The 18,761-nt window shown below is 38.0% G+C and overlaps 1 protein-coding gene across 4 annotated transcripts in view; it reads left to right on the top strand.

Annotated features, from left to right (window-relative positions):
* DMD (dystrophin) overlaps nt 1–18,761 on the top strand; it is a 2,430,848-nt gene that overhangs the window by 1,417,988 nt on the left and 994,099 nt on the right. For all 4 annotated transcript variants that reach the window (XM_045298663.1, XM_045298661.1, XM_045298660.1 and 1 more), the window contains one exon: nt 9,771–9,946. In XM_045298663.1, coding sequence (XP_045154598.1) covers nt 9,771–9,946 — 176 coding nt within the window. The remainder of the gene's footprint in view (nt 1–9,770; nt 9,947–18,761) is intronic.

The raw sequence follows: 18,761 nt of genomic DNA, 5'->3' as shown, positions 1-18,761 counted from the left end.
TTGCTACAAAGTGGAGCGACCAACAGTTGCACTGTAGATGGCTTCTCAGAAGTTTTTATGACATTAGTCCTGATTTACCAAAGTTTGAGGTCAAATATTGGTTTTCTGCACTATGTCATGCCAATTGAATAAGATGTAGCCCAAGACCATGGTCCTAAGCCCTCAGTCCCAGAAACTCATTCCCTCAATGTGTTAGGTTATAGGTAAGAATTTTGCATAATTCTCCCCCTATCTATTCTACTGTATTCCAGAATATATTTGCAGCACATCTGAATACACAGGTACAAACATCATCTGTCTGACACATATGTTGGACATGTTATCAGAAGAAAGAAGCTCCTGGAAAATAAAGTGAAGGGTCAGTGGGAAAGAGGAAGACCCTCGGGGAGCTGGAAGGATGCAGTGGCTGTGACAAGGAATTCAAACCTAACAATAGTTCTAAGGATGGCACAGGCTACTGGGCAGTGTTCTGTTCTGTTGTACATGGGGTGGCTATGAGTCAACCTACTTGACTGCATCTAACACCAAAAACTATATATATTCATGGCTATAGAACAATTGGGCTTTTGTAGAACTTTATGGCTTTTCACTCTTGTCTTGTTTAGTTTAGTGCCCCCCTCATAAATTATTAATATTGCTTTCATTGTAATGGTAACACCTGTTATTATTTTTATTGCAAAATAGAGAATGTTATAGTATTCACCTTTGTTGAAAAAGGCGTAGTGGTTACACATTGGGCTGCTAACCACAAGGTCAGCAGTTTGAAACTGCCAGCCCCTCTGCAGGAGAAAGACAAGGCTTTCTATTCCCATAAAGAGTTACAGTCTCAGAAACTCACAGGGGCAGGTCTACCCTGTCCCATAGGGTTGCTATGAGTTGGAATTGACAAGATGGCAGTGAGTTAGGTTCTGGATCTTGTTGAGAAAAGCAAACTAATTTTCTTTAAAATATCTAAATACCTGGAGGAAAATATGGATCTTAAAAGTTCTCAGGTATTTTTCCTGAAGTTGAATAAAAATGGTTTAGAACGTAAGAAAGATTGAATCTGTGAACTTAGAAATTTCCAGCATTGATTTCAACAAAGTAAAGCCTATTAGATTTGCAAAGCGGTGTATTTTATAACAGCATTTTACTTTAAAGGAAGGATCACTGATTCGAGTGCCTTCAGAGAGTAGTATAATAGAAGCACATTCCATCTAAATACATTCAAATTATTCTTGAAAAATAGACGTCAAATGTCAAAATATGGCTGAGGCCAGAATTAGATTGAAGCCCTCAGTTTCAGATATTGAAAGACAGAAATGTTATAGATTTTTAAGTATGCACAAACCCTGGCTATTGAAACGGGGCTGGAAATTGAGGACTAGATGGTTTGTGTGTGTGTGTATGTGTGTGTGTGTGTGTGTCTTTTTGCCCAGAGCATTTCTTAGGGAAGGAGACACAGACTGAGCTAAGCATGTAATACTTAAAGTACTTTGTGATGAATTTACTTGATATCCATGTTAATAGCAGTGATCATAATGAATGTATATATCACTGATGTAGATGAGAAAAACACATCCAAAAGAAATTTTATTGTAATTTGATATTAGGTAAATGTCCCATTAACTGAAATCGCTACTTTACAAATTTTCCTTCAGTTCATTGGCAAGATGTTTACTTTGGAACAGGAGCAGTGTCGTTCTAGCTTTAGGAGGAATCCTCATTATTCTTTTATGGCAACCATTATCAGAAGCAGATGGGGAATTGTCCCAACAAGCGTATCTAGTTTGATACTACATAAGAAAATTAGTGTTGTAGATGAAATGTAACAAGACCTCCTCCTATTTCCATTTCCTATAACAAATTAGCTCAAAACATGCATATGATTTCAGTGTCTCTATTAATAAAACATAAAGCATGTTAACTGAAATGAAAATAAAGAGAGGCCCAAAGAACAAATGGGCAAAAAGTTACATTTATTTTCAACTATTCATTTTCTTTGATTTGGCTTAATTTTCAAGTTACTAGTCAAAGCACTTAGCAAAAACTTGTATGCGCTTTACACAATTGATGTGTGTATGGATTGTGATAACAGTTGTATGAGCCCCTAATAAAATGTTTCTAAAAAAACTTGTATCTATACTACAGTTTAATTTGGAAAAATATATTATGGATAAAAGGGGAAAACGTTTATTGGGTACTAGACTATAAAGTTGTATACATACACGAATACCATCAAGAAATGATACCAATGTATGCTCCTATAAAAGGAAAGTGATAATTTATACATACCTATAGAGAAAAGGTTGGGGACATTGGGAGGTTAGTGGGATCATTCTCATCTCTCATAGCAAAGAGCCAGTTTGATTGCTGGCCAGCGCACCTCATGTGAGTGGGTGCTTGTGTGGGTTGCTCTGATGCTGAAGCGATCCCAGCAGAGTTTCAATACTAAGACAACTAGAGAGGAAAGCCTGGAGAAAATTAGTTTGCTTTTCTCAGCAAAACCCCAAACCAAACTCACCGCCATCTTCTTGATTCCAACCCATAGCGACTCTATAAGATCGGATAGAACTGCCCCTGTCAGTTTCTGAGACTGTAACTCTACAGGAGGAGAAAGCCTCATCCATCTCCTGAAGTCTACTTCTGAAAAGAAGCCAATGCAAATCCAATGGATCACCAAGGTCCTGTCTGCAATCCACCATGGGGGTGGCATAGGACCAGGGTCCGGACAGTTTTTAATGAAATCGCACCGTAAAGATCTTCCTGTCTGTTCATAACTCTCTTAAAGATTCATATTACCCATTTTCATTTGACCAAACAATGAACAGAGTCAGATATTAATGTGTCATAAAATCATATAACATTAAAAGGCAGTCTCAGATTTAGATACTTGACTTGTTCAAAGAAGGTATATTTTTATTTCCTATTTCTCTCTGGCTATAACTTTTCTGCGCAGGAGCCCTGGTCAGCAGTTGAAAGTTGACTTTCTACTCCTGCTACGAGTTACAGTGGCTTCATCAATGAGCTCAAGTATAAGAACCATTGTGAGGATGGCACGGGACCCAGCGGTGTTTCATTCTGTTGTACATAGTCACGGTTAGACTGAAGTGATGTGCCAGCATCTAACAATAGCTTTGCTCCCTATCACTTTTATTCTCTTTATTTCCCTATCTCTTTTGTTCCTTTGTTTATGCTCATATGCCAATAGTTTATCCAGTTTGTCATTGTGCCCCAAGAAAAAAAGCCAAGCTCTTTGCTATCGAGTGTGTCCCTAGAGGACAGAGTAAAATTGCCCTTGTGGCTTTCAGAGACTGTAACTTTTGTTTTTTAATTTTAATACATAATTTTGAGGGGGGTTCTTACAGTTTTTATAACAATCCATGCATCCACTGTATCAAGCACATTTGTACAGATGTTGCCATTAGCCTTTTCAAAACATTTTCGTTCTACTTGAGCCCTTGGTATCAGCTCCTCTTTTTTCCCTCTCTCCCCCATGCTCCCACCCTCATAAACCCTTGATAAATTATAAATTATTATTATTTTCATATCTTATACCATCTGCTGTCTCCCTTTACCCATGTTTCTGTTGCTTGTCACCCTTGGGGGCAGAGGTATATGTCAATCATTGTAGAACTGGGGTCATGATAGTGGAGGGGAGGAAGCCTTAAAGAACTAGAGGAATGTTGTATGTTTCATTGGTCCTATACTGCACCTGGCTGACTTGTCTCTTCCTTGTAACCCTTCTGTGATGGGATGTTCAATTGTCTATAGATGAGCTTTGGGTCTCCATTCTGCTGCACCCCCTTGTTCGCATTGATAAGATTGTTCGTTTTGGGTCTTTTGATGCAAGACTGTAACTCTGTATGGAAGTCAATGCCTCATCTTTCTCCCATGGAACAAATGGTGGTTTCAAACTGCTGACTTTTCTATTAGCAGCCCGACTCATAATACACTAGGCCACCAGGATTGTTTCCCATAATTGGTTCTTCAATTTAATCTTGTCCTTCATGTGTCCCTTTTTATTTTCGATTGACTGTCTTTTCATAGTGTTTTACAAACTCTTGCAAATGGACTTTGTATGGATGTGATCCTTTCATATAAAATGTAGTGGTTTCTTCTCCTCATCTTCCCTTGATTAAAAATAAAAAAGCAGCACCTTCCTTGCCTCTGAGAAGGCATCAAAGTTCATTGAAAAATTGAATTTAAAGATAAAGGGATTTTCCATAAATTTTTTAAAGCTCCCTCATACATGGCTTCTTCCCTTTTCATTCATTTGACTAGAGATGAAGAACTTAGACCTATAGCAGTGTCATTTTATGTAATTTAAGGATACTTCAAAATGTGTTTGAATACTATGTGTTGTTTTTTTTGTACACGTTGATCCCCTCACCCTCAGTAAGAATAGTTCAGTAGGTTTAGAATGGAATTCTGAACTTCCGTCTTTGTGGGGCTCAAGCTCTCTAGAGGATTGTAATATGCACCGTTGATTAAGAATAGATGCTTAAATATTGGAAACAAAACACATTAAGCTTTCTAACTAGGATGAGTAATCCAACAGATTTAATTATGATTTTCTCTCTGTTCTAAACCAGGACTAGATGTTAATTGCCAAGTAATAGATAAGGATGCCTATCACAATAGTAGGTTAATATAATATCATACCTTAGACATTTCATTGCTAATGAATAATTCAGTGCTTAAAATATTCAGAAGCTAAAGAATAAAAATTAATTTATGTTTTCTTCACTATGGGAATAAAGGTGATTAGGGTTTACCCTTTAATCTGGAAATCAAATAGTATCTTTCTTGGTGCTTAGAAGCTAATTGTAAAAACTCATGAACATATCTTCACTGTGTTTGGATCTATTCTTTTGCTGTCTTATACTTTATCACTGAAAATTCTCCTTGAGTACAGCAAGCACTGTAAATATGTCTCTTGGTTATATGTTCTTCTCACACAAATGTAGTAGACTGTTTAATGAGCCCCTCTTTCACAAAACGTATATATATTTGAATATACATATGTGTGTGTGTGTATATATATATATATATATATATATATATATATACACTAATTTGGGATTCTATTTACTTGGGAGATTCTGATTTGGGATTCTATATATTTGGATCCAGGGATCCAGTGAGTTTAAATGATTGCTTAATTCTTAGCTGCTCAACTGTACACCTTATTGGAAAATGGAATTACTAAAACCTTTGTTGAGTCTACAATTGGATTGTAAATGTCATTCTAGGCATCAGCCAGGAAGCAGAGGGGCCAAGATAAAAAACACAAACCAACTTGATTGATATCATTATACTTACTTGTAATAATTTTTGGATTAATTAACAGATTTAAGAAGACATTTACTGCATCACTTTCCTTGTTAGAATGTGCGCCCCATAGTTGCCGGATAACGATTCCTTGTGAGCTGGTTAGAGATGCAGAATCAGGGGCCCTCCACAGGCCTACTGATTCAGAATCTTCATTTTAATAAGGGTTCTGAGACATTTGAGTGGACATTAATATTTGAGGCTCACTGTACTATAGCACACATGGAACGTTTGCCCCATGCATTCTTAAAAACAATGTTTAAAAACCATTTAGTATGCTTTGAATACCACTGGGGAGACACATGTGAGCTATTATAATTCCGCTTTGATTCTATGTCTCCGTAGCTTCTGCGTTTTAGGCAAACTTTCCCCCAACTCAACCGTCACGCATTTGCATTATCCAGTTTGTTACAAAGTCCTGTTGCTGGATCCTTAATAGTCGATCTAATTCTATCTAGCCTATCTGCCCACTCACCTTAAGTTCTGCTCCCAGATTATGCAGTGGCACAGTTTTTATGCACACACATTTTTCCTTCTAACAAATTGCATCTTCATAATAAAAACAACATAGACTTCTCTGCTGACAGCTGCCTCTCTTTCTGCAGTCCTGCTGATGCAGTGATTGAGTCTTACCTTGCTAGCAACCCATCAGCCACTCTGACAGGGAGAGATACAGTAGTCTGCTTCCCTTTGGGGCAGTTCTCATTTCTCCTAGAGTGTTGCCAATGATTGGAATCCACTTAATAGCAATGTGTTTGGTTTTGGTTGTGTTTTGCTTTGTGCCTCTCCCTAAACTCTTCTGAGACGTTGATGTTGAGCCCAAGTGTAGAATTCAGATCATATCTTGCAATATGTAAACAACAGGTCTTTCCTTCTGTCATGTGCTCGCTGCCCTTGAACCTCTAAGGATCCATAACCTAAACAATCAAACCAAACCGAACAAAAAGGTAACATTCAATTGACTCCAGAAACAGTATATATATGAATAGCACTGTGTGCCATAGGGCCTTTGATGACTGATTTTTTGGGGAAACAGATGATCAAGACTTTCTTGAGAACCACCTCTAGGTGGACTGAACCTTCACAATTGCAGTGATCTGCAGAGATAAGAAACTATTTTCAACATGCAAGGATGACTAGGGTTTACCCTTTGTTTAATTCCAAATTCTCCCCCAAAGGTTCTCCTGCTCACCCTTCCACTGAGATCATCCCTTTCTGAATTTCAGTTTACTGAGTATCACAAGTTTGTTTTTGAGTCTGTCCTATGGCGGAAGAGAAAGGTGGAGCTTTCTGTTCTTGTGAAGATTTGTAGTCATGTGAACAATTGATGAAACGGAGTGACACCGTGGCCGCAATAATGGGCTTAAATATAAGAAGAATTATGAAAATGGTACAGGATCAGGAGATATTTCATCCTGTTGTACATAGGGTCACTGTAAGTTGGAATTGACTCAATGACACCTAACAGTAAACAGACTCTCTATAGGGGCACTGTGAGTTGTAATTTACTCATTGTCCAGTGGGCTTTTAAAAAAAATTGTGGTGTGGTATAAGTAGCCCTGGTAGTGGAAGTATTTAAGCACTAGGCTGTTAACTCAGGGACTGGCCGTTGGAAGCCACCCGCAGTTCTACAAAACAAAAAGCTGGTGGTTTGCTTCCTTAAAGGTTACAGCCCAGAAAAGCCTATAGGACAGTCTACCCCAGAACATATAGGGTCACAGTGTGTCCAAATGCACTTAATAGCATATCATTTAGCAATTTTTCCATTTCAAGTGTGTCTTTCTGTGAAGCTCTAGGCATCCCATCATGATGAGCTGGAACTCGTTTTCCCCCCTCCTTGCTTCCCCCCTCTCTCCTCTTCTCTGTTCCTCCCTTCCTCCTTTCCTTCCATATTCCTGCCTTCTTGCTTATTTTGCCCCTCCCCTCTCTCCCGTGCTCCTTTTCTTTATTCATAGATTCATGCAACCATGTCACAGATACTTAGTGAAAACCTCTTAGGCACTAAATCTTGTCCTAAGCATCAGAGACATAATTTGATCAAGAAAACACCATCTCTGACCTCCAGGAATCTACACTGTAATGAGAATATACACAGTTCGTCATAACTGGGTGTGCCTGTTACTAAATAATGACTGCCATGTGCCACACTGACCTGAAAGGTGCTAAAACGTGAGATGTAAGCAATGGGGCAGAATCAACTAGTCACAAGGAACTGTCACATGTTTACTAGAGCACATCCCATGATCATTTAGGAGAGTCTAGTCTGGAGAGCTTGCAAATAGCTCAGTACCTGTGCATACTTTTACACTTGCAATATAGCACTGTGTCCTTGAAACGATGACCTTATTTTCATTTTGGATGTTTGAATTGCTAAATGAATGCTACCAAGAAGTCTAGTAGTCAAAAATACCCTAACACCAAAGTAGTAAAAGAAAAGAGCAAATAAAGGACAGAAGCAGTCAAAACCAGCACTGTTTATGTGGATTGAGTGTAAGGGAAGGTGAACCAAGTACCAGAAAGCATTAATTTATGCATATATTCACCCATTCAATTGACATACAGGTGCTGGAGTCTACTATGAACTTGGTATTGTATAGAGAGGCAGAATAATATTAGACCATTTGAATCCTATCTATTAAGACATTTTCTGCATGCAGCTACTCTTCCATCAGTAACATATGGACTTGGAAATTATTTAGATTTAAATGTAGCCTGAGGGGCAGTGTTGTGGTGAGGTAGGTGTTGGGCTGTCTGCTCCCAAAAACATTTATCAGCTCAGAAACTCTACATAAGATCGCTATGAATCAGAATGGCTGTCTTATTTTCCTTTTTTTTAAAAAAAAACTTTTTTATTGTGAGTTAGGTGGAGCTTTACATTTCAGAACATCGCTTTTGTATTCAACAATTTAAATAGTTTATCAGTTTCTCAATAGTTGGCCCAGCCACACACCACACACTTTTTAAAAACTCTCTTTTCCCTCGTATAGAATATTATCTTCCCCTTCCCCCAAGTGAACACCTGTCTCCACTGTGGCCCCCTGCTTCTCCTGAACTCTCCTTCCCTCTCTCCCCTTGTCACCCTCAAAGTCTGTTTTGTTTGGCCTAAACACCCTTATCTGGATGGGTTTCTTGTGTAATATAGGTCTTGTAAAATATTTGTCCTTTCATGAGAGACTAACATTAATTACTCAGCACAATTTCCACCATATCCAACCATGTAATGAGGTGTTTCTCAATGTCATCTTTTGGGGGCGGGGATGGGTAGGGGGAGGGGGATTACTAGTAGTCCATTGTGCGGATGTACATACCAATGCTTACTTATCCATTCATCTTCTGAGGGGCATTTAGGTTGCTTCCACATTCTTGCTATTTATGAATAGTGCTGCAATGAACATGGGTGTATATATATATCCGGCCTGCTGTGGTTCTTCTTATTTCTTTACAATATATACCATATAATGGCAATGTTTTTGTTTTGTTTTGCTTTATTCTTTTAAGTTCTCCTGCTCATTTAATGTTTCATTTTCTTAAATGTCAGGTTTAGTAAATGTACTATTTTAATTGCCTTACAAATTCCACATTTTAAAAAGGGTAGACAAATTCATATTTTCCTTTCTCTTTTCAGAAAGCATTTTCATTTTTATGCATTCTTGTTTCTGTCTGTCCATTTTTTATAAAAAGAACTCTTTCTCTGACATGTTGCCTTGAAATTTTCATTTAAGACCAAAAGTAGAAGATATGTCAAGGTTTACACCTTCAATGACTCATAAAAATATTCAGGTGCCTAAAGATTATTTTAAAATTTAATACTATACCTTAAGGATTTCTTTATTGGATACCGCCATCAATCTCAGTTTAGTTTTATGTGATTTTATAATGCAAAACACATTGGCATGAATGAATCTGAACTAAATTTGCTCCCACTAGAATAATGACTTTGGTGGGGGGGGGTGTAAAATGATTTTTTCAACAGCATGGTTCAACTACGTTTGCCTTTTTCTCCTTTCCTATGGGCAGCCAGTAAGAAATCCAAATATTTGGTTCACGTTTAAATTTTACACCACTTCATAGACTATTAAACATGGAACATCCTTCTGGGGACAAGAAATCAAATTTGTTCTTGAGAAGTTTTCCAACTAATTGATTTGAAGGACATTAGAACATCCCTTAGCTGACAAGCTTTACAAAAATTACACACACACACACCCACACACACACACAATGAAAAACTGGAGCTGAACTGAAAGGGTGCTTTTTACTGACACATAAAAGCTGCCTGTCTGTCTCTTATCCTTTGGAGAAGGGCATGTCAGTTTCATAGAGAATCTATCACACGGAGCTTTTTAAAATTTCTTTCTCTCCCAGTCGCACTGCCTATGGTAGCACATTGTTTAATCTTTTTGCCAATAAAAGGACATGGGGCTTCATTTCAGTTTTGCCTCTTTGGTATCTTACAGGAACTCCAGAATGGCATCGGACACCGGCAAACTGTTGTCAGAGCATTGAATGCAACCGGGGAGGAAATCATTCAGCAGTCCTCAAAAACAGATGCCAATATTCTTCAGGAAAAACTTGGAAGCCTGAATCTGCGGTGGCAGGAGGTCTGCAAACAGCTGGCAGAAAGAAAAAAGAGGTAGGGTGAGCGATGAAACAGCTCTTTTAGCTGCTCTTAAAAGAAGTTGTTGAAGGGACTTACATGCAGGGTGAAAGGTGCAACCATGTGGGACCCCAGCAACACTTCATACACCTATATTTTTATGTTGTGCTCTTTGATATAGACTAACAATTATAGGTCCTTGTTGCTACTTACATAGGTAATATTTCCTTTCTTGAAATGTCATACTTTCAACTTTATTTTCAAATCCGTCACATGTAATTGTTAAAAGAAGAATCCTAGTGGCGCAGAGTTTGAACACTCAGCTGGTAACTGAAAGGTCCACAGTTCCAACCTACTCAGCCGCTACCTTCAAGGTCAGCAACTTGAACCCACCTGGCACTCTGCTGAGACAAGAGGTGGCAGTACGCTTCCCTAGAGGTTGTTGTTGCGGTTAGGCGACCCTGTGAACCATCCTCACAGTTGTTCTTAAATATGAGCCCATTATTGCAGCTACTGAGTCAGGCCATCCCGTCAAGCCTTCTTTTTTTAATTTAAATCAATTTATTGGGGCTCATAAAATTCATCACAATATATAGATCAATTGTGTAAAGCACATCTATACATTTGTTGCCCTCATCATTCCGAAAATTCTCTTGCCTCTTGGGTTCCCGGAATCAGCTCATTGTCCTTTCCCCCCCTCCCCCACCCTTCCTCTGCCCCCTCCCCCATGCACCCTTGATAATTTATAAATTATTATTATATCTTATCTTGCACTGCCCGGTGTCTCCCTTCACCCACCCCTCTGTTGCCCATCCCCCAGAGAGGAGGTTATATGTAGATCCCTGTGATCAATTTCCCCTTTCTTCATCCCCTTTCCCTCCTGGTATCAACACTGTCACCCCTGGTCCTGAGGGGTTCATCTGTCCTAGATTCCCTGCGTTTCCAATTCCCATCTGTACCGCTGTGCATCGTCTGGTCTAGCCAGGTCTGCAAGGCAGAATTGGGGTCCTGGTAGTTGGGGGGAGGAAGCGTTTAAGAACTAGAGGAAGGTTGTGGGTTTCATTATTGCTATACTGAACCCTAAGTGACTCATCTCCCCACTACCCCTCTGCAAGGTATGTCCAGTTGTCTAGAGATCGTGTGATGGGGACTCAAGCCTTTTTTTGTTTTTTTTCTGCCCTTCTATTTTGCCAAACATAATGTTGTTTTCCAGGGACTGGTCTTTGCTGATAGCATGTCCATCCTTAATTCTAAGGAGCATTTTGACTCTATTTTCCAGAACATAGCCTTGGAAACCCCATGGGGTTGGACTGCAGGGATGCTGTGGGGAGGGATGGATTGGAGGGCAATGAGTTATGGGTGAATCGTTTAAATATAAATGCCTTGGCTATATTCCAACTCTAATAAGCTGAGTCATGGTTCTGGTTTTTTTTTAAGAAAGTGAGGGGAAATTTATAAATGTCTATATTACAGAAAAGACAGCTCTATTGCAAGATTTTTTAAGTTATAAATGAGTCCAGTCCTGAAAAAAAATGACGATAGTCTATTTGCGTGCAGTTTCACTACATTTGTTCATGTATTCTTGGAAAGGCTTGAGCTGAAAAGGTTCAAATCTAAAGGGAAAAGCAAACTCCCAAAAGGCCACAGTTGAATGCCATCATCATTTAACTGTTTGGGAATGTACTGAAAACGGAGAAAGCCAAAGATATCCTGCTGCAGTTGGAAGGCACAGATAGTTTTGTAAATGGGATTTTGAATTGTGCTTCCAGTTGTTGATGCTAATGTTTTATGTTACATAAGGGAGGGTTTGGCCTTTATTTACAAAATGAGATTATGGTTATAATAATAAAACCCAGTTTGATTGCCAAGCCCTTGTTTCCTACCTAACATCTACATAATAGGTAGATTTTAATATTCAGGAAGCTGGAGCAACCCCCTGATGAATGTCTTTGGTTCTAATGTATTTGAAAGAAAATTTTGGAATTATGCCCATTGCTTTTGCCCACCTCCTCCAGCCTCTTTTGTTCATGTTGTATTAATCAGAAAGTAGTTATAATTCATATCCCAGTACAAAATGAACCTATTAATTGACATACACAGATTCATACATAAATGTCAAACTTGTTATTTTGTAGACTGATTGCATTATCAAAACATATTTTTATTTCTCATTTTTGGCTAGAAAAATACCTAGTTTGATTATATGTAGTAGAATATATTGAACATAAAGTAACGACCCCTACTTTCCAATTAAATTACATCCTTGATCAAGTTCTCATTTCCCCACCCCAAACTGACATTGTTCTGTTAAACATGCAACTCTTCCATTATTTAAATAATTGTTAGGTTTGCACGCTGAACAGGTTTGAGCCTGTATAACTTCCATTTTGAAATAGGTTCACTCTGATCTAATGTATGCTATTTGGGACAGAGAAGATTCTGGAAAATCAAATAGCATGTTTAAAAATAATTTTTTGAATTCATATAGTGAAATAAACTTATTGGAAGATTACTCTTCAACATTATGTATCAAGTTCTGGTTCTTATTTTAAGTATCTTATTCCTCTATTATTTGGAAATACATACACTCAGATATCTATTTTTGGCCTGATATTTTAAAGTCGGTTTACTTATATGAACCTCTTACTGCAAATTTAACTTTAAAAAAATGAAGATGAGGAAATGTGTTTTCTCAAATAAGCTGTAAAATTTTAAAGCCTTCTAGTTTTATAAGAAAGTGCTACATGCTGACTCATAAAATATCATACAAATTGTAGGTTAATTACAACTGGGGATTTGACTGTAATTGGTTAGAAAAATTTCTCTCATTTAAACAATTTGACCTACATTAAATATTGCACTTTTGTGCTTTAAAAAGTCAAGATCAGCTTCATTCTGTTTTTGTTTTTAACCCAGCTTTTAAAGTTGTTTTTTCTCATGCTACATTTTAAATATACATGTTAGCATATTTAAATTTCCATTGAGATCATTTTTGGGGGCCTACTCCTTTAGGATTTTTATATCATTTATATTTTAGGATATGTTATAAAAAAAGTAAATAAAGTATAAGTTGGTTTGGAGGAGCAAAAAAACCGTAAAATTTATAAAACTGCATAAAGAATTTGTTAGCCTAACAATTGTGGCAAAGCTGGACTCACGGAACTGTGGCTCAATCGTGCCATGCTTTCAGTGCAACCAACGCTGAAGGTTGAAGTAAAGACGTTATTTCCCCGGTGAAAACATGAGATCCCTATTCCAGTTGTCAATAGTATTCTTCATGTGCATTGGGCTTGCGGTAAAGTTGTTGGAAATTGTAACATTCCTTATTTCAAGTGCATACTTGAAAAAAGACAATGTATAATATAAGCAAAGAGAAAAGTTGATGGAACCTATTTTAAAATATTTCTTTGAAAATGCAAAAGACCAGAAATATGAACAGAAAATGGTCAGAATAATCACATAGCAGTGGATATCCATTAAGGTTAGTCTATGGAAGCAAATGAAGTATAAAATATAGTTAATTAGCTGTGCAGTCTAAGATAGAAAATTCACAATTGCCTCAATTATGTAGCAGAGGACCTGGACAGCAACTATAGGTTCAATCTGAATATTCATGAATTTCATGATGGCTCAGCCACCAAAATGACCTCTGTAAATGAAAGAGAGGCAACTTACAACCTACCAGCTATCATTTAAGGAAAGTCACAGGTTAAAAGGAAGCAAAGTCATGTAGGGAGATTTTAACTTGGGGAAAAGGTACATCTATGCTGGACCCACGGGTAGAATTTAAGGGTAGCTGTGAAGTTGAAAGAAGCCGGGGTGTCGTAGTGGGGAATGCATCAGACTGCTAACTGCAGGGTCAATTCAAAAGCACCAGCTGCTCAGTGCGAGAAAGAGGAGGCTTTCTAGTCCCATAAAGAATTCGTCTCAGTAACCTACCAAGGACAGTGTTACCCTGTCCTTTAGGGTCGCTATGAGTTGGAATCCACTCGAAGGCAATGAGTTTGGTTTTGGGTTTTGTGAACTACAACAGGGAGGGGGGGATTTTAACTCTGATGTCATTAACAGCTAACCCAAATTGAGCATGGTCTTCAATTTTGGATACAAGCAACATACTACAGTACCACTCTCTGTATCTATGATATCACAGGTATTTTTGCGTCTCATTAGAGCTGTTGTAAATATCTCAAAAGATCCTTCACCATCATCACAGCTTGAAAACTTCAGTAGCTATTAGACTTCCCCGATTATTTAATATTTAAATAAACAAGCCCATGTGTTGCTATTTTCCATATTGGTTTTATTAATATACTTATATTTCAATACTATTAGGTTCCTTTACAGTATGGTGCATTTTATCTTGAGAACTTTATAAATATTATTCTGAGAAGAAGTTGTGGGCTTTACCACTTTGCCAAACAGCCCTGCAATATTTAGAAAATAAAAGGTTTGAACCATTTCTAACCAGTTGTCCATGCATTGGCCCAATATTTTATTTTATTTCCTGTGGGTTCAATTCTTTTACTGTACAAAAATCATCTTCATATGTTCTATGTTCTTTTCCTTCCCCTGAAGTATCCCATGAGCGATGTACTGCTCAACGGAATGTTGGGGAATAGTTGCTAACATAATGAAGAACATTTGAGCTAGACTAATGGTAGTTGATAAAGTTTGGATGGGAGAGAGAATCGAGATGAGAGGAAGCAAGCATCCCCAAATGAGAAAGTTCAGAATCAATCACCTTGAGCCATAAAATGATTGCAGGAGCTCACCTTTCTGTTCTTTCAACACATGTGCTCCTATTTGGCCCATTTCACAGACCAGGCCATTTTGTACCAGCATCCTGTAAAGAATAACAACTGTCTCAACGTGAATGTTACTTGATGATGATGTTGTAGTTGATTTTGTTAGATTGTGTTGAGTTGGTTACTTGATAACTTGATAGCGAATATTTATTGAATGTTCTTGGGAAATTTGGGTTTTTTTCCCCATTTTTAGTGAAAAAAATTAAAACAAAGGAAGTTTGGGAGGAATGCATACTGAATACCCACATGCCTTCCTCCCCTCCTTGGGGGCTGCTAGATTAAAATATTGTTGACACTGTTCCACATGTGACTGCTGCTATCACTGTCGTTCTCTCTCGGCCTAATAAAGTCTAATGTACCAACACACACGGCACAAGCAGAATTTTATTTCCGTCACATTTTCAAGTTGTGTTATAAACATCATTATGCTTCACCACTAAACATGTCAACATGCATCTTCTGAGCATAAGAGAATGCCATATAAAATCATGCTTGTTGGTTATGTCCAAGAAAGTTCAAAGCAATACCATAATATTATTTCATATCCAGATATATTCAATATTGCCCAATGCATTTTACACAAGTTTTTGCTTTTGTGATTGTCAATCTGAATCCATCAAGAATCCATGTATTATATTTGGTTATTATTTTCGTTTACTCTCTTTCAGTGTACAGCAACCTTCCCATTTCTTGTTCTTTTTTTCTTTTTTGGTTTTGGCATTTGAAAGAGTTGAAGATAATAGTTTCAAGAATCGTCCCATTAATGGATTCCCATCACTCCCCCAACCCCTACTGTGGTGCTACTTCACATGTTTTCTACCATTTATGTTGCATGCAAACAATAAGTTGGGTCTAGATGAAGCTCAAAATAATGCAAGTCAAATGTTTTTGGAAGAATAGTCCATATAGGATATGGACTTTTTTACATTGAATCACAGCAAAAGACCTAATATGAGGCTGTCCCACTCTAAATGCTAACAAATTTGACCACTTAGTAAAGTTGGTGACTGCTACGTGTTACACTGTAAGTTACATACTTTATGATGTAAATTAGTAAGTCTTCTAATGGTTTTATTCTTCCCCAAATCAGTTATTTCCTTTGTTGTTGGTCAGGTGCCTCCAACTTGGCTCCCACTGATAGAAACCCAATGTACAAAATAAAGACTCACTGCTGGGTCCTGCACCATCTTCACCATTACTGTTATATGTGAGCCCACTGTTGTGGCAACTGTGGCAACCTGTCTTACTGGGGATCTCCTTCTTCACTGCGCTTCTACTTTTCCAGGGACTGGTTGTTTCTCAGAGCCTCATAATTTCCCAAATACAATGCCCAAAATCTCCCATCCTTACTTTTAAGGAGCAATTTACCTGTATTTCTTCCAAGACAGATTGGCTTATTCTTCTGGCAGTCCAGGGTACGTTCCATATCCTTTCCAACAGCAGAAAGCAAATGTATCAATGCTTCTCTGGTCTTCTTTATCAATGCTTCAGCTTTCATATGCGTATAAAGCAATTGAAAATACCCTGGCTCGTACAATATTCCCTCATTATTGCATAAGAGTTTGCAAAATGGTGTTTTGCCTTGTTTGTTGATTGGTTATAAAAAAACTTCCTATTTTTTTCTTTCTATATAGACATCACTATGGACTAATAGATTCTTTAGGAGAGTTGTTTTGTGTTAATCTGGTTGACTAGAGAAACAAATTCATAGACACTCATATGCATAAAAGAAAGAGCTTTATATACAAGAACAATTGAATATTGAGAAAGCATCCCAGCTCAGTCCAGAGCAAGTCCATAAGTCCAATATTAGCCCATATGCCTGATACCAATCTGTAAATTCCTTTTCAGACTCACGAAACACATGCAATGACTCCAAATGCAGGAAGATCACAGGTCAGTAGGTGGAAAGTCTTGTGGATCCAGTGGCAGGAGAGGCAGCTCAGTGCTGGCAGAGGTCTCCACATGGCTCCTTCAGCTCCAGGGCTCCAGCATAGCTACATGTGTCTTGTGAGCAAGGGAGTGAGCGTGTGTCCCGCCTCCAAGGACGATTTATCTCCTTAGCATCTCCAAATGAGGTCATCAAGCTGCAACCTGATTGACAGGCTAAACTCTACCCCTTCACTCATAAGTCTTAAACTGACAGCAGATTACATAACTACCACATGTTTATGTTGTGTGTCATAATGAATTATGATTATTCTCTAGTGCTTGATGTCCCCAAATCTAGCCAGAAGGAGCATCTTTAAGTTTCCTGCTTTCCAACACAAATGCCCTATAGACACCTTTTCAGGTTTCAGATGATGCCCTTCTCCAAGGGTTTCTTAGTTTTTCCATGGAGCATGGCATGTAGGAAACAAGAGCTGTGTCATAGCCCCTTCACAAAGAAATCAATACCTTTCTGGCTATTAGCCCAGGGGAAATAATATTTTCACCTTACTGTCTCAACATCAATTGCCAATCTCTCATCAGAACACATCAAATTTCAAAGTGAGGTTAGGTTTGCTAAAAAGCCATCATTATGTAAGACTTCACATATAATCAGCAAGTTATTATTCATTTGAATACTTGTGATTCTCAATTTTGGAACCAAAGTTTACCTGTATATAATCTATGCTCATTTGCCAAGGAAATTAATGGTGTAAATAAGATAATGGGAGGCATTCTTAAATGTACTTAAGGGAAGAAATTGTTTTTTAAAGACCTTAGCTCATTGTTTGCATGCAAATAGATGCTGTTAATTAGAAATGAGCCTTATCTAATTCATTAAAGGAGGCCTAGTAGGACCTCTTCTTGCAAATCTCCATTAGCAATTCATATTACTCTTGTAAGACAACTGTTTTCTCATAAAAGCACTCCTTTACTTGTGCTCTTTGCTAAATCAGACTTCTCTGATCACATAGCTGCCAGTAATGCCTGATTCCCTAAAATATGAAACTCCAAACTTTTAATAGGATTCTTCACAGCATATGCCATCCTGTAAATGTGCCAAGCATGTCCAGGTACACTCAAATCTCACAACCAACAAGTGAATTCCAACTCAAAAAACCCTATGGGACAGAGTAGAACTGCTCCTGTGGGTTTATAAGTCCGTCAAACTTTATGGGAGCAGAAAGCCTCATCTTTCTCCATGAGAGTGGCAAGTGGGTTTGAATCACTGTCCTTGTGATTAGCAGTCCAACACTTAACCAAGCCACTATGCCACCAGAGTTCCTTAGGTCCAGGGACCCAAACCAGTGCTAAAAATGTGCTCACAGATTAACATTCTGCCTCCAAGCTCTCCCTAGTTCCAAGTCCCGTCCACTTTGTTCTTGGACTTCCCTGTTTTTTCCTCACCTTTTTGAATGTCGACTATGCCTTCATCCTGGCCAAACTCTGCAGACCACAAAGGCTGGATCCTGCCTACAGCCATTCAAAGTTGTTGCCTAGGCACCATTTTCAAGTAATTGCCAATATTTTAGTATTTGGAAGTCATATTATAAACACATGCACACACATATGGAGAGAGAGTTCTCTTGAAAAGTTAGATCTAGACAATAGGTGTTTATTCCCACAGTCGGTGGTACTACCACCTGCAACTGAGCAGCAGATGTTAGAAACCCTCCAAGTTCAAAATGTGATCCGTGGACTAGCGACACAGACATCACACAGAAGTTGAATTGCAATGTAGAAACGAATCATTCAGAATCAGTATTTTAACCAGCTCCCCCGGGGATTCATGTACACATTAAAATTTCAGAAGAAAACAAGCCTTCTCTTCGGTTGGCCACCCTTTCCACTATATTCATCTATACTAATTTTTCTGGCCTAGAGATATTTGATTTTGGAATACCTCATGTAAGCCCTTTTTTTTTTTTTTTTTAATGATAATATTTTATTTTATTTTTTTTTTATCCTTTGTTTTTTTTGTTTTTTTTTAATCAATTTATTGGGGCTCATACAATTCGTCACAATACATAGATCAATTGTGTAAAGCACATCTATACATTTGTTGCCCTCATCATTCCCAAAATTTTCTTGCCTCTTGGGTTCCCGGAATCCGCTCA

Source organism: Echinops telfairi, unplaced genomic scaffold (genome assembly GCF_000313985.2).
Source record: "Echinops telfairi isolate 266 unplaced genomic scaffold, ASM31398v2 ScPeMD7_7436;HRSCAF=8474, whole genome shotgun sequence".
Lineage (NCBI taxonomy): Eukaryota > Metazoa > Chordata > Mammalia > Afrosoricida > Tenrecidae > Echinops > Echinops telfairi.
The sequence above is the reverse complement of the archived record's forward strand: the minus strand, read 5'-3'. Positions and strand labels throughout refer to the sequence as shown.